The sequence below is a fragment of the Scyliorhinus canicula genome, chromosome 14 (assembly GCF_902713615.1).
Source record: "Scyliorhinus canicula chromosome 14, sScyCan1.1, whole genome shotgun sequence".
NCBI classification, from domain to species: domain Eukaryota; kingdom Metazoa; phylum Chordata; class Chondrichthyes; order Carcharhiniformes; family Scyliorhinidae; genus Scyliorhinus; species Scyliorhinus canicula.
Window position 1 is genome coordinate 71944892 of NC_052159.1, and position 22360 is coordinate 71967251.

A 22360-nucleotide genomic window follows, 5' to 3' on the forward strand; every position below is an offset into this window, starting at 1 on the left:
CGTTTTGTGGATGCTCCTCCCCTCCGAATCGGCATCACCTATTCGACGGCATCAGCGGATCGCTTTGAGGCCTTCCCCCGATGCTCCGCCCCCCTATGGGCCGAGTTCCAGACTGTGCAGGTCGGGTGTGGTCTGAATTTTCAAAAACCTAGCGTGGCAGCTGCAGACTCTGCCCAGCGCCACCACAGTCAAGCGCGAGCCATGCTGCTGGCAGGGGGGGTTGCAGCGAGGGCTGGGGGGACTAGTGAGGGGTGGTCTGGGGGTGGCGAGGGGGGGAGTCCAGGGGGACACTATTTGACTAGCCGGGTCTGTGCGCAGCCGGCGCCATGTTGTACGGCACGGCCGCTGCAGGTCGTCGCCGTGCGTATGCGCAGCCATGGACCCGACAATTCTCCGGCCGTTTATGTCAGGAATGCTGGGAGTTTCACGTGGCACAGCTGCTAGTCCCCAACCGGGCAGAGCATCGGTGCGGGGGCAGGGCCAACATTTTCATTGTAAAACTAGGCACTTCCTCCGAACATAGCCTCAAAATCGGAGATTCCAGCCCATTGACTTTGTTTCTCTTCACTGATGCTGGCAGACTTGCTGAGTTTATCTAGCATTTTCTCTTTTTATATCAGATTTCCAGCACCTCCAGTATTTTACTTTTATTAGAGGGGTAGAAATGTAATGGATTATAGTTGGAGAGTTCGGTGGAGAAGGTGGAGCAAAGGAGAAGGTGAGGGTTGTGTCAGAACTAAGGAGATATTGACAAAGATGTTATGAATACAAGACAACGGGAGTGTTAATGGTGACATTAAGGGCTAAAGCAGGTGCTGATAGTTGCATAAAAACGAGATAGAAATATGTATTAACAGGGGAACTAAGGTCAGTGCTCAGTGAAAACAAAGCGGCATGGTGGCACAGTGGTTAGCACTGCTGTCTCACAGCTTCAAGGACCCGGGTTCAATTCCGGCCTCGGGTGACTATCTGTGTGGAGTTTGCATTATCTCCCTCTGTCTGCGTGGGTTTCCTTTGGGTGCTCCCACTGTCCACAGATGTGCAGATTAGGTAGATTGGCCGTGCTAAATAGCCCCTTAGTGTCCAGCAGGTTAGGTGGGGTTGCTGGGTTATGGGGATAGGTTGGAGGTGTGGGCTTGAGTATGGTGCTCATTTAGTGGGTTGGTGTAGAGTCAGTGGGTGGGATTCTCCAACCCCCCGCCGGGTCGGAGAATCGCCGATGGGCGGCGTGAATCCCACCCCCGCCGGCTGCCGAATTCTCCGGTGCTGGGGATTTGGCGGGGGAGGGAATCGCGCTGCGCCGGTGCGGGACCGCTGACAGCGGTCCTCCCGGCGATTCTCCGGCCCGCGATGGGCCGAGTGGCCGCCCATTTTCGGCCAGTCCCGCCGGCATATATAACACCAGGTATTTGCCGGCGGGACCTGGCTGCGTGATGGCCTCCCGGGTCCTCGGGGGGGCGCGGGGGGATCTGGCCTCGGGGAGTGCCCCCACAGTGGCCTGGCCCACGATCGTGGCCCATCTATCGTGACCCACAGGCGGGCCTGTGCCATGGGGGCACTCTGTTGTTCTGCGTCGGCCGCTGTGGTCCACCTCGATGGCCGACGCGGAGATGAACCCCCCCCCCGTACATGCGCTGGGATAATGCCAGCACACGCTGGCGCTCCTGCGCATGCACCAACTCGCGCTGGCCGGCGGAGGCCCTTCGGCACTGGTTGGCATGGCGTCAAGCCCGTTCCCTGCCGGCCAGCACGGCGCTAACCACTTTGGGGCCGGCCTAGCCCCTGAAAGTGTGGAGGATTCCGCACCTTTGGGGCGGCCCGACTCCGGAGTGGTTCACGCCACTCCTCAGCGCCGGGACCCCCCCCCCCGCCCCACCGGGTAGGGGAGAATCCCACCCAATGAGCCGAATGGCCTCCTTCTGCACTCTAAATTCTACGATTCTGAAGAACAAGTGACAGATGGACCTCTGGAAAAAAGGTTGCATTGGGGCAAGCAAAGAAATCAAAAAAAACAAAAAATGGGGTCAAGCTGGAGGAGAAAGACTGCAGTCCAATGTTATTGAACTGAACATTGAGGCCAGAAAGCTGCGAAGTGCATAATCAGAAATTGAGGTGTTGTTCCTCCAGTTAGTGTTGGGCTTAACTGGAACATTGCAGCAGGCCAAGGATGGGTCGGTGAGAATGGGAACAGGCTGCTGAGTTGAATTGGGAAGTGACAAAATAAGTTGATGTCATGCTTGCGCACTGATCCAAAGTGTTCCCAAGGCATCGTAATTTACCTTTTCCTGGTAGTTGCATGATAGCAATAGCAATAGCGGAGTGGTTGACTAATAATAGCAATTAACTTAATTCAATTAGTCATCAATTAGCTAACAACAGACCCTCCTCACCATATATCATATCTCAAATTACTCAAATACTGGATCCCAAAATATTATCTTCTGAAAAAAATCAATTTAATTTGCATCAATTAAATCTCAACTTTCTAAACTCCAGGGAGCAAGAGCCAAATTTATGCAACTTTCATAATTTAACCCTTTAAACTCTGGTGAACAGAGCATCAGTCACCTTTTAAATGAAGCTGTGAGCTGCAGATTGTTTTTTGCAGCGTATTTTTCTCCTACAGTCTGAAAGAGTCAATGGTAAAATATTTAGGGCTGTGGTGGCTTGAAAGGCCGCTGGTCTGGCAAATTCCCTTGCCTCGCAGGCGGCAAGTGATGTTGCTGGAGTGCAGAATCTGTCACAGCTTCCTTGGAAAAGAGGAGTCTCCCCCTGCAATGTGCCTCAGATATGCCCAAGAGTAGACATTGGACACTGTGCACTGGGTTTGTCCTCTATGTGCATCCCACAATCACACACATCCCGCAGGCTTAATATAGAACATAGAACATAGAACAGTACAGCACAGAACAGGCCCTTCGGCCCTCGATGTTGTGCCGAGCCATGATCACCCTACTCAAACCCACGTATCCACCCTATACCCGTAACCCAACAACCCCCCCTTAACCTTACTTTTTAGGACACTACGGGCAATTTAGCATGGCCAATCCACCTAACCCGCACATCTTTGGACTGTGGGAGGAAACCGGAGCACCCGGAGGAAACCCACGCACACAGGGGGAGGACGTGCAGACTCCACACAGACAGTGACCCAGCCGGGAATCGAACCTGGGACCCTGGAGCTGTGAAGCATTGATGCTAACCACCATGCTACCCTGCTATATAAGAACATAAGAACATAAGAACTAGGAGCAGGAGTAGGCCATCTGACCCCTCGAGCCTGCTCCACCATTCAATGAGATCATGGCTGATCTTTTGTGGACTCAGCTCCACTTTCCTGCCTGAACACCATAACCCTTAATCCCTTTATTCTTCAAAAAACTATCTATCTTTATCTTAAAAAAAATTAATTGAAGGAGCCTCAACTGCTTCACTGGGCAAGGAATTCCATAGATTCACAACCCTTTGGATGAAGAAGTTCCTCCTGAGCTCAGTCCTAAATCTACTTCCCTTTATTTTTAGGCTATGCCCCTTAGTTCTGCTTTCACCCACCAGTGGAAACAATCTGCCCACATCTATCCTATCTATTCCCTTCATAATTTTATATGTTTCTATAAGATCCCTCCTCATCCACCTAAATTCCAACGAGTACAGTCCCAGTCTACTCAACCTCTCCTCATAATTCAACCTCTTCAGCTCTGGAATTAACCTAGTGAATCTCCTCTGCACACCCTCCAGTGCCAGTACATCCTTTCTCAGGTAAGGAGACCAAAACTGAACACAATACTCCAGGTATGGTGTCACTAACACCTTATGCAATTGCAGCATAGCCTCCCTAGTCTTAAACTCAATCCTCCTAGCATTGAAGGACAAAATTCCATTCACCTTCTTAATCACCTGTTGCACCTGTAAACCAACTGTTTGCGACTCATGCACCAGCACACCCAGGTCTCTCTGCACCGCAGCATGTTTTAATATTTTATCATTTAAATAATAATCTCTTTTGCTGTTATTCCTACCAAAATGGATATCCTCACATTTTTCAACATTGTATTCCATCTGCCAGACCCTAGCCCATTCACTTAACCTATCCAAATCCCTCTGCAGACTTCCAGTATCCTCTGCACTTTTTGCTTTACCACTCATCTTAGTGTCGTTTGCAAACTTGGACACATTGCCTTTGGTCCACAACTCCAAATCATCTATGTAAATTGTGAACAATTGTGGGCCCAACACTGATCCCTGAAGGACACCACTAGCTACTGATTGCCAACCAGAAAAACACGCATTAATCCCCACTCTTTGCTATCTATTAATTAACTAATCCTCTATCCATGCTACTACTTTACCCTTAATGCCATGCGTCTTTATCTTATGCAGCAACCTTTTGTGTGGCACCTTGTCAAAGGCTTTCTGGAAATCCAGATATACCACATCCATTGGCTCGCCGTTATCTACCGCTCTGGTAATGTCCTCAAAAAATTCCACTAAATTAGTTCGGCATGACCTGCCCTTTATGAACCCATGCTGGTCTGCTCAATGGGACAATTTCCATCCAGATGCCTTGCTATTTCTTCATTGATGATGGATTCTAGCATCTTCCCAACTACCAAAGTTAAGCTCACTGGCCTATAATTACCCGCTTTCTGTCTATCTCCTTTTTTAAACAGTGGTGTCACGTTTGCTAATTTCCAATCCGCAGGGACCACCTCAGAGTCTAGTGAATTTTGGTAAATTATCACTAGTGCATTTGTAATTTCCCTAGCCATCTCTTTTAGCACTCTGGGATGCATTCCATCAGGGCCAAGAGACCTATCTACCTTTAGCCCCAATAGCTTGCTCATCACTACCTCCTTAGTGATAACAATCATCTCAAGGTCCTCACCTGTCATAGCCTCATTTCCATCAGTCACTGGCATGTTATTTGTGTCTTCCACTAAGAAGACTGACCCAAAAAGCCTGTTCAGTTCCTCAGCCATTTCCTCATCTCCCATTATTAAATCACCCTTCTCATCCTGTAAAGGACCAATATTTACCGTAGCCACTCTTTTTGTTTTATATATTAGTAGAAACTTTTACTATCTGTTTTTATATTCTGAGAAAGTTTACTCTCATAACCTATCTTTCTCTTCCTTATAGCTTTTTTAGTAGCTTTCTGTTGCTCCCTAAAGATTTCCCAGTCCTCCAGTCTCCCACTTATCTTTGTCACTTTGTATGCTTTTTCCTTCAATTTGATACTCTCCCTTATTTCCTTAGATATCCACGGTCGATTTTCCCTCTTTCTACCGTCCTTCCTTTTTGTTGGTATAAACCTTCGCTCGGAGCACTGTGAAAAATCGCTTGGAAGGTTCCCCACTGTTCCTCAACTATTTCACCATAAAGTCTTTGCTCCCAGTCTACCTTAGCTAGCTCTTCTCTCATCCCATTGTAATCCCCTTTGTTTAAACACAAAACACTAGTGTTTGATTTTACCTTCTCACCCTCCATCTGTATTTTAAATTCCACAATATTGTGATCGCTCCTTCCGAGAGGATCCCTAACTATGAGATCATTAATCAATCCTGTCTCATTACACAGGACCAGATCTAAGACCGCTTGTTCCCTCATAGGTTCCATTACATACTGTTCTAGGAAACTATTGTGGATACATTCTATAAATTCCTCCTCAAGGCTGCCTTACCGACCTGTAGATTAAAATCCCCCATGATAACTGCTGTACCATTTCCACATGCATCCGTTATTTCTTTGTTTATTGCCTGCCCCACCATAATGTTACTATTTGGTGGCCTATAGACTACACCTATCAGTGACTTTTTTGCCTTACTATTCCTGATTTCTACCCAAATGGATTCAGCCTCATCCTCCATAGCACCAATGTCATCCCTTACTATTAACCTGATATCCTCTGAGATACTTGGCCACTTATGCACCTTCTTGAGTCTTGCTGCATCCAGAACCATGAAACAATAAAAGCTCCCATAGTAAGTACAGAAGGCTAAGTAAAAGGTTGTAAAGCAACAAAAGCTGTGTTGGAGAACTTGAAAATGCTCATGGTAAATCGGATCTTATGTTATTCAGTGATCTCCAGTTCCTTGATTGCTTCAAAAATTAACAGACAGAAACCCACAAGATTTTAGTGGCTAGGACTGGGAGGGGCAGCCATGATTTTCAGTTCAGACAGGAGGGGTTGCATATGACATCATTTGAATGTAACTTTGACCAATTCAAATTTTGTGCCTGATACTGACTCAAAAACTGATGAGATAAAATGATGCGGTTATTATTCATAGAGGTGAAAACCATGACCCTGCTGATGGGTAGAGGGATGGACACCGAGATTCAGCTGGAAGGAAGCAAGTCGCCCACAATAGGCACCATGGGCAGGGAGGATGGGGTGGACCAACTTCTGTGAGTAGCAGTCCCTCAGGAGATTTAGGCTTACCTGGCAGGACACTGAAAAATGTTTTGCAACTCACTTTCCTACCCTCCTGAAGCCCTCTAGAGGCATTGTATCCAGTTTGGAGACACACACCTATTGCTGACTTCTGGGCCACTTCCATCTATGCATGCATGGTTCGAGCAGCTGGAGCCTGCTTCTCTTCCTTGGCCATCTTCAGCCCGGTGCCTGAGATCCCACAGCAGGACTCTCCAATTGGCATTCAAGACCTTGGGGTGCAACACGGGGTGAAGAGGGGCACAGGAAGGGTGGTGCAGCCTTTTTGGATCTCCTTTCGGTTCCTGTACTTACTGAAACAATAGGAACCAATGTACAGTTCAGGTATGCTGACGCCGAGAAATCCTTCTTTTGGCAGGGGCAGCCATCACCCCACCTACCCTCTCTGGGCAAGCAGGATGCCCAATTCCAAAACTGGCTGAGTTAAATATCCACAGCAAAGCTTACTTCAATTGTTAATGCCTTCCCACTCCAAGCAGGTCTGTTTAAATGAGCTTTGGCCCTGTGGATCAGTCATTCAGTGTTGCATTCAAAAGCAGGAAGCCAGCTGATATTGCAGACAATACCTTGGCTATTCAGGAAAGAGTCATAATATTTTAAAGAGGCGTTGCACCAATCGGAGGGTTGGGAGTTAATAATAAGTTATGTAATGTAGTCATAATGAACCATAGAAACAGAGAATGGTTGATGGATCAACATGTTTTCAAGGTAAAACAAAGATAGATGAAACATGGAATTTGAACAAAGGAATTCTGCTTCATTCTACAAACTGAATTTGCCAGGTCCCATGATGATGGGCTTGGAGGCAGGAGACCAGAAAACAGAGGAAAGCCACATTTGGCAGGCTACACAGCGCATTTCAGCAGTCGAGGAAACTTTCCAGAGGTGGGTTAGCATGGCACAGTAGCACAGTGGTTAGCACTGTTGCTTCACAGCACCAGGGTGCCAGGTTTGATTCCTGCTTAGGGTCATTGTGCGGAGTCTGCACGTTCTCCCCATGTCTGCATGGTTTTCCGCCGGGTGCTCCAGTTTCCCCCCACAAGTCCCGAACGATATGCTTGTTAGATGAATGGAACATTCTGAATTCTCCCTCAGTGTACCCGAACAGGCGCCGGAATAAAGTGACTAGGGGTTTTTCACAGTAACTTCATTACAGTGTTAATGTATGCCTACTTGTGACAATAATAAAGATTAAGATTGGGAATAGGATCAGCTACCCACTGCCATTCCATGGAGGTGGATAGTCAATTAACTTAATTAAGGGCTCAGTTAGGGGAGAATGTATGCTTGACTGACTTTTTGCCACCAATAGAGCTGAACCTCCCCCCACCAATTGCGGAGATCTCAAGCTCAATGGAGGCAGACCAAGGAAGCCACGAGAGCAGAAGGCTCTATGGTCAGAAAAGCCAGCACCTATGATGCAAACAATGCATTCTGAGGTCTTCTCCCCAATTTGAGGGGCCTAAAGGCTTAAATTTTCTATTTCTATCAATGTTTTTAAGGAAACCTTCACATTGATGCCCACTCATTGTCCCTGACATGCCTCAACAATGTTTACTTCCCCTGGTGTATTACCAAGGCTACATAACTACAAGCCTTCGGAGGCAGAGGCGGTCAATTAGTAATCCCCTTCTGGGAAGATTGTGTTGCCAGTCTGGCTGCCAGAAACTATGGGCTCAAGACCCATTTGTTCCCAACTTCAACCTGATGCCCGATAGTAAACCCAACACTAGTTTTTGGGAATCAAATGGAATGAACAGATATGTTGGCTCGGACAGATAGTGATCAAGAGTGGAAATAGACAGCCTTAGTGATGGTGCCGTCGCTTCGCCAAAATCTCCTTTTGGAGTCAATAAGACATCAAGTTTATAAACAGCCTAGTTCAGCCTCAGATAAATGTCAGGGAAGGGATGGGGTTGGGGGTTAACGAATGATGTTTGTGGAAATGTTCTTTCTTCCTAATATTTACTAGAATAAATTACTGATCATCAAGTGTTGGATGTTGGACAAATGTATGTAAATCCTGTCCCTAAGAACCTTCTCCAATAATTTCTCTACCACTTACAGCTCACCGGCCTATAATTTCCTGGATTAACCCTGCTACCCTTCTTAAACAACGGAACAACCCTGGCTATTCTCCAGTCCTCTGGAACCTCACCTGTAGCCAATAAGGGTACAAAGATTTCTGTCAAGGCCCCAACAATTTCCTCCCTTGCCTCCCTCAGTATTCTGAGGTAGGTCCCATCAGGCCCTGGGGACCTATCTACCTGAATGCTTTTTAAGACGGCCAACACCTCCTCCTTTTTTTTGATAAACAATTTTATTAAGACATTTCAGCACAATAAATAACAATAATATAAAACAGTGTGCAAAAAACAGTCATTATAGTGCAAGAAAACCAACTCCCCTCCCCACAAGGACCAGCCTAACTGCCCCCCTAACCAACGTTACCCTACACCCCCCCCCCCCCCCCCCCCCCCAAATCCTCCCACTCCTGCTGATGATTCATTTTCCGCGAAGAAGTCGATAAATGCTTGCCACCTCTGGGCGAACCCATACAGTGACCCTCACAAAGCAAACTTAATCTTCTCCAGACCAAGAAAGCTCGCCATATCTGATAGCCAGGCCTCTGACTTTGGAGATTTTGAACACTTCCTCCCTTTTGATATCGACATGACCCAGAATATCTACACACCCTACCCTCGATTCATCATCCATCAAGTCCTTCTCTTTGATGAATACTGATGTGGGAGGTGGTGGCGTAGTGATATTGTCACTGGACTAGTAATCCTGAGACACAGAGTAATGCTCTGTAGACCTAGATTCAAATCCCGCCACTGCAGATGGTGAAATTTGAATTCAATAAAAAACTCTGGAATTAAAAGTCTAATGATGACAATAAAACCCATTGTCAATTGTCATAAAAATTAATCTGGTTCACTAAGGTCCTATAGGGAAGGAAATCTGTCATCCTTACCCGGTCAGGCCTACATGTAACTCCAGGACCACAGCAGCGTGGTTGACTCTTAACTGCCCCCTCAAGAGATAGGCAATAAATGCTGGCAGAGCCTGCAACGCCCACACCCCATGAACAACAAAAAAAAAGTACTCATTTAGTCCCTCACCCATTTCCTCTGGCTCCACACATAGATTATGTCCTCTGTCCTTGAGTGGGCCAACCCTTTCCTGGCCATGCTCCTGCTCTTCATAAACATAGAAAATGCTTTGGGATTCTCATTTATCCTGTTTGCCAAGGACTTTTCATGACCTCTTTGAGCCCTCCTTGCTTAAGTTCCCTCCTATTTCTTTTATATTCTTCTATTCTCAGCCTTCTGGACCTCACAAATGCTGCTTTTTTCTTTTTCACTCAGCTCACAATATCTCTCGTCATTGAAGGTACCCGAAATTTGCCATATTGTTCCTTCATCTTCACAGGAACCTGCCAGTCCTAAATTCTAATCAAATGACGTTTGAAAGACTCCCACATGTCAGGGGCGGGATTCTCCAACCCTCCGCTGGGTTGGAGAGTCGCCGGAGGGCGGCATGAAACCTGCCCCAACGCCGGCTGATACATTCTCGGGCACCGGGGCTTTGGCGGGGGCGGGAATCGTGCTAGTCGGCGCCCGTTGGCAGCGGCCCCCCCGGTGATTCTCCGCCCCACGATTCAGCCGAGCGGCTGCCCATTTTTGGCCAGCCCCGCCAGCGTAAATTACCGGCGGGACATGGCTCTGCGGGCGGCCTGCGGAGTCCTCGGGTGGAGTGCGGTGGATCAGGATCCGGGGGGGCCTCCACGGTGGCCTGGCCCGCGATTGGGGCCCACCGATCTGCGGGCGGGCCTGTGCCCTGGGGGCACTCTTTCCCTCCGCGCAGGCCGCTGTGAACCTCCGCGATGGCCGGCGCAAAGAAGAAACCCCCTGTGCATGCGCTGGGATCACGGCAGCGGTTTGGCGCAGGCGCCACAACACGCTGGCACTCCCGCGCATGCGCCAACTCGCGCCGGCTGGCGGAGGCCCTTTGGCGCCGGTTGGCGTGGCGCCAACTCCTCCAGCGCCGGCCTAGCCCCCGAAGGTGCGGAGGATTCCGCACCTTCGGGGTGGCTTGACGCCGGAGTGGTTCACGCTGCTCCTTGGCGCCAGTACGGCCCGCCCCGCCAGTGAGCGGAGAATCCCGCCCCAGATGTTGATTTACCCTCAAACAACTGCCCCAATCTAAATTCTTCAGTTCCCGTTTAATAATGTTGTAATTAGCTTTCCCCAAGAGTTGAAAAGGCATTGGATAGTGAGAGGCCAGAAAGATATCTGCAATAGTGCTAAGGTTTATCAGAAATTACTACAGTTTGGGAAACATTATTTGAAATAATTGTGGAAATTGATGGCTGGACTTCGGAGTTTAAGACAAATGAAGCCTGAAAGGAGATTTGTAAAATCTGAAAGCAGAAACTTGATGAAAACATTGGAGGAAAAGCATAATTTCAAAGAACATTTAAAAGTGTGACTTTTGAATGTGGAACTTGAAATCACTTGTGCGGTGAAGCGGGTGTCCAGCAATGAGACCTCTTAAAACTGAATAGCTAGGACGCCACTAGAGTAGTTTAACATAAATTAGTTTATTAAGGATTGAGATTAATTATAGAAAGTGTACTAGGTAATCATTATTAACCACTAAACCTGTATTTTTAGAACATAGCAGTAATAAGCAATCAAACTCTGTCTACAACCAGTGGCCACAATGGGATTTAGGCCAGCTGACTTGTCCATGTTTTTGAGACACACAAACTGTGTGGTTAGCAGATTACATAGGAAGCAAGTTTTATCAGTGGCTTCCAATATCCTCTGGAACAATCTATGAAGTGAAAAGGACGCCACTTCTGATATCGTGTCCCTCTGAAACAATCCATGGAATAAAGAGGATGCCAGTTCTGCCATCTTGACCCTAAGGAACAATGGGTGAGCAGGATGTTAGAATGGGGAAAACAACTTAGACTGAACTTAAAACTTTCGGTAAACAGCAAGTGACAGGATGAGACTCAATCATGGGTTGATCGCAATTTTATTGGATAAAGTTTCAACGTGACAGCTTCTGGGATTGGATCGAGTCCAACTGGGGTGGGCTATTGATTTTAGGAAATTGTATAATTGATGTGTTTTTATCAGCGTTGAGCAGATCGGCATTATCCAGGTCCATCTCCGTGTACACAAAACCAAACTTGAGATAATAAATAGCCGTCTTATCAAGATTGTTGATGTGTCTGTTGCTCTCTGTACTGAGTTGAGCCACAGGGAAGAAACCCACGTGAAAGTTGACTCAATACACAGGTCTTGAAAACGCTCCTACATGCGGAAGGTGGCATTCAGTGAGACAGGTTGGCTCGTGGTATAAGAATCAAATGAGGGGATTTTGAAGCAAAACCCACAGATATTCATTTGGTTTCAGAGAGGAATATGTCTTACCACTTAAGAGGGACTTTTTGTTATTTAATTTTTTTAATTAATTTTTACGGGATGTGGTATTCACTGGCTGCATCAGCATTTGTTGTCCGTCCCTAATTTCAATGAGAAGGTGATAGTGTGCTGCCTTCTTGAATCGCTGCAGTTCATGTGGTGTAGATACAGCCACTGTGCTGTTCGGGAGGGAGTTCCCGAATTTTTAACCCAGCGACAGTGACGGAACGGCGCTATATTTCAAAATCAGGATGGTGAGCGACTTGGAGGGGAATGGGACCGTTGTAGTTTAAGATATACTTCGTAATCTATGTTAATCTTTAAATCTGTGTGTATTTGTTATCGTAAGGGGGTCGTAAATGAGTATTGTATTATAATCCAATTTTTCCTAATTTAATAAATGTTTTTTTTCTTATGCTAAAACTAATTAGCAGCCCTGTGACTCTGCTCCTTCACGTTTTAAAAAAAAGTAAAATTTACAGTCTTTTGGACCAGGATCTATTTCTTCCCGTCAAATTATAATATCAACTGGGGCCATTACAATAATGAGCAATTAAGAAACAGACAATGACTTTCAAAGGTGTCCTGCTCACACATCAAGGTTGGATTTACCGAACACCCCGTCGTGTGTTTTGCGGCAGGGGAGGCCGCCTGCCAGCGGGATCTACCGGTCCCACTACTGTCAACGGGATTTCACATTGACAGCACCCCTTGTCACTGGGAAACCCGTGCTCTGGCGTGGCATCAAAATTTCCTGACGTGTGAATAGCCGGTAAATCCCACCCCAACGGCAGCACAGTGATGCAGTGGTTAACACTGCTGCCTCAAGGCGCTGAGGACCCGGGTTCAATCCCAGCCCTGGGTCACTTTCCGTGTGGAGTTTGCACATTTTCCCCGTGTTTATGTGGGCCTCACCCTACAACCCAAAGATGTGCAGGGTAGATGGATTGGCCATGCTAAATTGCCCCTTAATTGGAAAAGAAATTGGGTACTCTAAATTTAAAAAAAAAATCCCACTCCAAGTATGCTTTGTTAATCTTTTCCTGAAAATACAAAACGTAAGAACTTTTTGTGTCGTTTGACAAAACCAGCATGTGAGTAATCATCAGATGGTAGTCCTCAGTGTACTCGATTTCTAATGTAATTACCACTCAGAAATACAGAGTGAGTTGTACTTTATAGATTTTTAAAAGGCTCGCTGAATTTACATTAATAGCCTGAGAGAATATATTTCTAGTAATCGCTATTCCTTGAAGCAGCTAGAAAATTCCTTTTGAAAGATGAGAAAGTCTTGGTGAAAATAAAGGTATATGAGTTTCATACTGTATAGAGCAGACCAGCAGTGAGTGACAAAGTTCATCACATAAAATATAACGTATCAAATAATCCCAATGGCAGTGTTTCATTTGCTTCAGGGACAGTGTTAATGACATATTTAACAGCTTCTTCTTGGTGTCCTCACTCTACATTAACCTGCTGCAAGGTGCAGTGAGCAAGAAGAGAAAGTGCAATCAGAACATTATTATGCTGACAGGCTGCGTTAACAAGGTTGTGAAAATAAGACAATGGGGGATGGCAAATGTGTCTGATCAATGGCCAGGAAGGAGTGACAAGTGCTTAACTGAACATTCTGATGAAAGAAACATGATGATAATCAGTGTGGATGTGAGACTGGAGGTACAAAAACAAAGCAGTTGCTCCAATGTCTTTGCAGCTCGACTTCGCAGAACCAGAATCAGGTCATTTGGCCAATTATGTCTGTGCTGGCAATTTGATCGAGCAATCCAAGGCCAACCCCATTCTCCTTTTATTTCCCATGTCTCTGAGGCATTTCGGACTTGGGCACAGAATGGAACAGGCCACCCTTGTCATCGGCACCACAATGTCTCAGGCACAAGAGCTCCTCCATTGGCTGACCTCATAGAGAGTCATATATATCAGTCCATTGGATAGGTTCAGGACCAGTGAACCAGCATGAACAAAATATATTAAACACTTGTCAACATTGACTGCTCTGTTACAGTGATGGTACATAGATAGTTGGGTCGGCAACCTGGGCTCTCCCACACCTGGACCATGCAGGTATGCATGTGGACCATGACAGGGCTGAGGCAGGCAGGGATGATGTAGTTTGTGCCTTTCCTGAAGGGGTCCCATCTTGTGGTGCGATCCCCATATTTTCAGGTAGGGTCGACCCTTCTAATGGACAAACACATGAGGCAGGATTCTCCTTCCTGTTATACCCTTTTTCTGGTGCGGCGTTCCCCCACTGGCAGTGGGATCCTCCATCCCAGCAGCCGGCCAATGGGGTTTCCCATTGTGGTACCCCCACGCTGTTGGGAAATCCGTGGGCGTGAGTGCACTCCCGTGAAGCGGAGGATCCCCCCCCCCCCGACGGAGAATCCAGCTGATGATTCCTCAAGCCTCTATGACTGTTCCTACCCTTTCACAGATGCAGCTGAGGCAAGGCACCACAAGCATTAGAATTGGTGCCAAAATAATTTTAACAGCCAGGGCACCACCCTGAGCAGCCTGGCTCCACAACTGCTTCAGCCACATAGGAAGCAGCTGAAAGAAACTCTGGTATGAGGACAGTGCAGGGACAGTAGAATCTCTTTGATTCACTTGCATTGCGCTCATGACACAATTAAGTCAAATGCATGAATGTTTGTAAAATCGTGTGAGCAGTTTTAGACCCTTACATATGTCATATCTTTATCATTGGGACATAACAACAGCAACATAAGGTATTTCATTTGAGAGAAAACAAGTGGCTGGAGCCACTGGGTGGTCATTGGGGACATACTGCTGGATGACTACTACTAGACATCAGGAGACATCTATGTGTGGTTGGAGTATTAACAGCAGATAAAAATAGTGAGAGAGATGTTGCGTGGGGCAAATAAATCCCTGGATCAGAGTACTACGTACTTCTTTGCCACCCTGATCACTGTGTTGCCCCCTCGGCAAGAGAAGCCTAAATGAGCCTTTATTATTTATTTACATATAGAGGCAGGCTGCCAATTTCAACACCTGCTCTTCTAGCGTAATACAGGGGTCAGCTCAGGAGTGGATGGGAGGATGCGGGCTAGCCGCACAATCTATTTGACATGCATCCACCCCCCCACCCCCGCCACCAATCCCCCGACCAAAAACACTCAGGGCATGTAAAATCCAGCGCATAGAACGTCACAGCACTGATGGAAACCGTTCAACTTCTCATATCTGTGCTCTCTGCAAGAGCAGTTCATTTAGCCTCTTCTCTGCCTTTGCCCCATGGGCCTACAAATTGGTGCTCTTCAGATAATTATCCAGTTCTCTTTTTAAAGGGACAATTGAATCTGCCTCTGCCACATACTCAGGCATTGCATTCCAGATCCTGCATCAAATGTTTTTCCTCATGGCACTATCACCTCTTTTATCAATCACCTCAAATTGTGTATCCTCTGGTTATCACCCCTTCCACCAACACTTTCCCTCTACTACTTTGTCCAGAGCCCTCATGGTTTTGAATACATCTATCTCATCTCCTCCTAGACTTCTCTTCTCGAAGGAGAAGTTCCTCAACTTCTCCAATCTAACCACCTGACTGATGCCCCTCATCCATGGAAACATTTTTGGAATTTTTTCTACAACCTCTCTGATGCTTTCACATCCTTCCAAAAGTGTGGTACCCAGAATAACACACAATATTCCAGTTAAGGCTGAATCAGTCTTTTATAAATGTTCACCATGATTACCCTACTTTGAACTCCACTTTCTTATTTATAAAGCCCAGGATAACATTTGCCTTATTCACCCACTTTCTCAACCTGTCCTGACAATCTAAATGATTTTATATTATAGTGCCTTTGTCCATTATTTCTGCCAAAATGTACAATCAAATTTCTCATTAAATTTCATCTGCCACATGTACAACTATTCTACCCCCTGTGTGTGGCCGCTTGAAGTCTATCACTTGTGGCCTCACAGTTTTCAATAGTTGCATGTGATCTGCAAATTCTGCAATTGTGTCCTGTACACACAAGTCGAGACAATTAACATATATCAAGAAACACAGTGATCCATGGCCAGACCGGTGGCAAATCCCACTGTGTACCTTCCTCTTGTCTGAAAAACAACAGTTAAAAGTAATCGAAATACATAGTTTAAAACATAATCGTCCTATAAATTCTAGCTGTCAACAACACTGAGACACATTTAGCATAATTGAGTCAAAATCCTGCAATTTCCTCCCTGGCAGCATTGTGGCAGTACCCTAACCACAATAGACTCCATTGGTTGAAGAAGAAGGCACACTTTCATCTTCTCAATGTAGTCAGGAATAGACAACAATTCTGGCTTTTCCAGGAATACCCACGTCCCTAGAATAATTTGAAAGGAGGGTCAAATCCAGCATTTATTCAGGTCAGGCTATATTTAATCAAAATCTCTACACTCTTAATTTTAAATATGTTTTTGTATACTAATTTATGATATATGGATATTGACGCCCATCCCTGGCTGCCCTTAAGAAGGTAGTGGAGAGCTTTCTTCTTGAACCACTGCAGTCCCTATGGTGGAGGTATACCCACAGTGCTGCTTGGGAGAGAATTCCAGGATTTTGACCCAGCGACAGTGAAGGAACTGCAATATATTTCCAACCCAGGATGGTGAGTGACTTGGAGGGGAATCTGCAGGTGGTGGCGCTCCAGGTATCTGCTGCTCTTGCCCTAGATAGTAGTGGTCGTGTGTTTGGAAAATGCTTTGGAACCTTGGAACCTTTGGAACCTTGGTAAGTTCCTGCAGTGCATCTTATAGGTAGTAGTATTGATTCAATACTGCACAATTATGATCTAGTGAGTGAAGATTCGACGCAGAGGCAACAGAGAAGATTCAAAGCGGACCAGAGGACGGTTGGGAGAGGGATGTGAGACCCATCTTCACAGGTAAGGGCCCTGAGATGATGGAGGCTCAGAGTATTGGACACGCAGTTCAATCAAGTTCATTGGCACGGGTAGTATTAGATTCTTGGGCAAAGTCTGTTTGCAGTCTTTTGGGAGGATAACTGTTTTAGTGTGTTTGTTAATAAATGTGGGTTGAATCATAAAAAGATCTAACAACTGATGGATGATAACAAAATCATTTTTCTTTCCTTCTATTTACTTAGGGCGGGATTTTGCAGCCCTTCCTAATGGCAGGATCATCTGTCCCCGCCAAAGGTGACCCTCCTTCACCAGGTGTCCCAGCAGCGGGATGGGTGAGCCACACAAAATGGCGTAGCCTTCAGCTGGAGTGAAAAGTCCCACCGGTGGCCTTTAGCAAGCCTCCTCCACCGCTGCAAAACACGCCACAGGGAGCCAGAATTAAAAGTAGAATTCAAACCATAAGATTTATTTTTCCTGTGTCACGTACTTTAGTACATTGCTTTGTCAATGGCTTGAATTATATCATGGGTAGCCTATGGTTATTGGAAAACTAAACTTTTTTTTCAGTTCTTTTTGGATTCACAGATACCCATCTTTTATTTGTATTATTAATTGGGCCCCTGAGGTCTATATACTCACACTGTGTTTTGGAAATACAACTTTAATAATGAATATGAATGCATATGACTAGAATCAATTGCAGAATGCACCCAGATGTAGAAGAAGAGCCATTGCTCAAATAAATTTCATTCCCATCCCCAGATTTATTTCATTATCAAAGTAGGAAACTAGCTCAAGCTGTGAGCCTAAAGCAAATGACAATGTACATTTTAAAACAGAGTGTACATTTAATGACATTTTTTCCACAAGGAAAAGATTAAAATGCCTTGGCTCATGCAGATTACAGGTGCAGTCAGTAATTGCAATGGACAGAAGAGTTTCAGGGACATAGAATTAGATTCTAAGACAGTCAGATACTGAAAGTGTACAAGGGAAAAAATTAAAGAACTTTATATAAAATGCACTAGATGCCTCTATAGTAATGAATCTGCCAAAGACTGATAACGTTGTACCTGAAGAGTTGATTGAATAAATCAGATTATTCATTAACTGGTACCTTAAAAATATCAATTTATTCTGATTATTTCTTGCAGGTTAAAGAGCAACTAGGAAATCTGACAGAACAGATTAAAACAACAGTTCGTTAGTGAAACAAATTTGACAAACGCCTTATAATCCATGATTTGTAAACTTGCCGGGAACTGCAATCCATTTTTGTCATTGTGTCAACTGTCCATTTCAGAAAATAAGAAAAATATACATTTTTAAAAAGTAATAACAATACAGTTGTATGGCACACAAAATGTTACTTACAAACACTGCTCTTTATTGATTATATTCCACAAGATACTCATATCCAGTTTTGATTATTGCATATTCTTCAGTTCTCTATCACACCAAACATTTTTTTTATTTCTGCTGTCCTTCTTTGGCAGTTTATTATTTTATTTAGTATGAGTAAAAAAAATAACAGATGAGAATGCATTTTTGGGAGGCGATGACTTTTGATTAAAAGGAAGGTGACTTCTCACTATTTGTTTTCTCCTTTGCAGCACAATGGATAGCAGGAATAGTATTTGGGTTCGAACATGAATTCTGATCTTATCAACTTTGCCCATTGACTTTTATTGAGCCTCTCCATATTGGAAAATAAAGAATGTCATGCTCGAAAGTGCACCTTATTTTATGTAAGACTTTGTATTTGTCAGTGTTGAAGGTTGTGTGTGTCAATTGATAGCACTCTCACCTCTGGGTCAATAAGGTTCTGGTATCAAGTCCCACTCCAGGACTTGAGCATGAAAATCAAGGCTGACACTCTGTTACACGAGGGAGATATTAGGAAATTGGGTCCAGAAATGAGATCTTACAGGACACAGAAGCAAGTCAATCTTTAATGGTGAGAGATAAGGAGACGTGTGGCTTTGATGGCAACATGTCAGAAAAGGTGGCAATATGTAGGATTGGTGGTGAGATCAATAGTTTGTCCCTATATAAGGTACGATTAGAGGATCCATTGAAAAGTGGTGAAGTGGTAGTAGGAATAATAGAAGAAATACCATTGCCAGAGGTACAATTTACCCTTGGTAATGATATAGCTGGATCATAGGTGGGACTGCAGCCTACTGTGTTTGAAAAGCCAGTGGAAAGTCAAACATCAGAGGTGTTGCAAGAAGTATATAAGGGAGTGTTTCCTGATTATGTGGTAACACAATCACAAAGCCGAGACAGGAGGAGTGCCAATAGGCAGTCTGAGATTGAATTGTCAGGAACCAGGGGCGGGATTCTCCAATCCCCCACCGGGTCGGAGAATCGCCCGAGGCCGGCGTCAAGCTGTGTCCCGAATTCTCCACCCCCCGAGATTCGGCGGGGTCGGGAATCGTGGTGTGCCGGTCGGCGGGCCCCTCGCACTGGTCGGCGGGCCCCCCGCGCTAATTCTCCGGCCCACGATGGGCCGAAGTCCCGCCACTGACTAGCCTCTCTAGCCGGCGTGAATTAAACCACCTCTCTTATCGGTGGGATTGGGGGCGCGGGCGGGCGCCGGGGTCCTGGGGGGGGGGGGCGCGGGGCGATCTGACCCCGGGGGGTGCCCCCACGGTGGCCTGGCCCGCGATCGGGGCCCACCGATCGGCGGGCGGGCCTGTGCCGTGGGGCCACCCTTTTTCTTCTGCCTTCGCCATGGTCTTCACCATGACGGAGGCGGAAGAGACCCCCTCCCCTGCGCATGCGCCGGTATGACGTCAGCAGCCACTGACACTCCGTCGCATGCGCGGACTTACGCCGACCGGCGAAGTCCTTTCGGCCCTGGCTGCCGTGGCGCCAAACGCCGTTCACGCCAGCCGGTGGAGTTGTGACCACTCTAGCGCGGGCCTACATTTGATCAGATAGTTAGGACAGCACCAGAACAGGTGGTGGATGAAGCAGATGTCTTTAGTTCACGCAAGTTGTTTGAATTATAACAAAGAGATTGGAAGATAAAGAAGTTATACCGGAAAGCATATCCGGAATTGAAACCTGAGTGTATACCGGGATTTTATCACATTGAAGTAATGCAGTAATGAGAAATTTAAGACACATATTCAAGCAGATGATAAATAGGCAGAAGTTCATCAAGTGGTATGAACGGAGGGTTACAGAAAGGAGGTTTTGCAAAAAGCGCATGAGGATCCAGTAGGGGGCCTTTTAGGGGTGAGGACGACTCAAGCAAAAATGCGAAGGCATTTTTATTGGCTTGGACTGCATAAGGATGCAGTTGAATTTTGCTGTACCTGTCACACATGTCAGGTAATACGGAACCCTCAGGCTGTAATCAAACCATCTCTTTTAATACCCATTCCTGCATTGAAGGAACCATTAAAAGCAAGATTTAGTGGTCCCTTTCAGATCAAAAAGAAACTGAGTCGGTGAAGTATTTCATAAGAACACCAGTGTGTCAGGTTATATGCTAAAAGGTTATTTTGATAGAGAAGGAAAGAAGGAGGAAGTGCTGGCCGTTGTGACTCAGGGAGAAGAGGTGAATCCAGACAATGCTGAATTTGACATTCCTCAAATTAAATTGGGCAATGATCAACGATCAAGTGGAAAACTCTGCTGGTAAAGGCAGATGACTGCATGTAACTGAATTATTGATGAAATTTTGTTGTGTAAAATATGGAGACTATTCACAGAGACCACCTTTTTGCTTGATAATACCAGTACTACTTGGACAGAGCTAATCCAAATGACGGAGAATGGCGGAGCGGGCCTTCGGCAATGGCCCCAGGTAGGAAGTAGGAGGTAGGCGGTGCGGCGTACTCTCCGGGTACGTCGCTTTTCGGGGCCCGCAGAATCGGGAAATCGGGGCCGTTCCCATTCCGTGCAGGAAAATGGATTCTCCGCCCCAGCGCGTGGCTGCGACTTCGTCGTCGGGGTGCGGAGAATCCTGCCCGCCATCATTCGGCGCGATTTTCCAATCAAAACTTCTTCAGAAGCATTAGTTTATAGAAAGGTAGGAGAGTTATTCCTGACTATGGCATACAAGGCTACTTACCAAACTGTAAAACCTTTTGAAAAAGCTGATAAAAATATTTATTTTTAAAAATTAATTTATGGGATGTGAACATTGCTGGCTGGGCCAGCATTTATTGTCCCTACCTAAATGCCTTTGAGCAGATGTTGGTGAGCTGCCTTCTTAAACCACTGCAGTGCATGTGGTGTAGGTACATCTACAGTGCTGTTAGTGAGGGCACTCTCGGATTTTGACACAGCGACAGTGAAAGAACAGCAATATATTTCCGAGTCAGGATGGTGAGTGACTTGGAGGGGAATAAGACCATAAGACATAGGAGCAGAATTAGGCCATTCGGCCCATCGTGTCTGCACCGGCCCTTGGAAAGAGCACCCTACCTAAGCCCACACCACCATCCTCTCCCCATAACCCAGTAACCCCACCTAGCGTTTGTGGACTCTAAGGGCAATTTAGCATGACCTAGCCACCTAACCTGCCCATCTTTGGATTGTGGGAGGAAACCGGAGCACCCGGAGGAAACCCATGTAGACATGGTGAGAATGTGAAGACTCCGCATAGAGAGTGTCCCAAGCTGGGAATCGAACCTGGGACCCTGGAGCCGTGAAGCAACTGTGCTAACTACTGTGCTACTGTGCCGCCCTTCTAAACTCCAATGAGTACAGACCCAGAGTCCTCAACCGTTCCTCATATGACAAGCTCTTCATTCCAGGGATCATTCTTGTGAACCTCCTCTGAACCTTTTCCAAGGCAGCACATCCTTCCTTAGATACGGGCCAAAAACTGTTCACAATGCTCTAAATGGGGTGTGACCAGAGTCTTATACAGCCTCAAAAATACATCTGCTCTTGTATCCTAACCTTTTCGTCATGAATGCTAACATTGCATTTGTCTTCCTCACTGCTAACTGAACCTACACACTAGGTGGCGGTGATCCCATGTGTCTATTAACCTTGTCCTTCTAGATGTAGATGGTGGTGGCCATGTATTTGGGAGGTGCTGCCTAACGAATCTTGGTGCAGTGCATCTTGTTGATGGTACATACTGCTGCCACAGTTCTTTAGTGTTGGAAGGAGTGACTGTTTTGTCAATTAAGCAGGCTGCTTTATCCTGGATGGTGTCTAGCTTCTTGAATGTTGTGTCCTGGGCCCAACCACCTTCAGCTGCTTCAAGAATGACCTTCCATCCATCATAAGGTCAGAATAGGGGCAATGGCAGGGGCGTCGGGATGGCACGGTGGCACAGTGGTTAGTTCTACTGCCTCACAGCACCAGGGACTCGGGTTCAATTCCATCCTTGGGTGACTGTCTGTCTGGAATTTGCACATTCTGTCCATGTCTGTGTGGGTTTTCTCTGGGTGTTCCAGTTTCCTCCCAAAGTTGAATGACGTGCAGGTTAGGTGGATTGGCCATGCTAAATTGCCCCTTAGTATCCAAGGATGTGTAGGTTCGGTGGTTATGAAGATAGGGTAGTGGAGTTGGCCTAGGGTCAGTAG

At 46.1% G+C, this 22360-nt stretch overlaps 1 protein-coding gene across 1 annotated transcript in view; it reads right to left on the reverse strand.

The window, feature by feature from the left end:
• Positions 1 to 11222: 11222 nt before the first annotated feature.
• LOC119977312 (transmembrane protein 182-like) overlaps positions 11223 to 22360 on the reverse strand; it is a 172284-nt gene continuing 161146 nt past the window's right edge. The window contains exon 8 of the mRNA XM_038818079.1: positions 11223 to 11386. Coding sequence (XP_038674007.1) covers positions 11238 to 11386 — 149 coding nt within the window. The 3' untranslated portion in view covers positions 11223 to 11237. The remainder of the gene's footprint in view (positions 11387 to 22360) is intronic.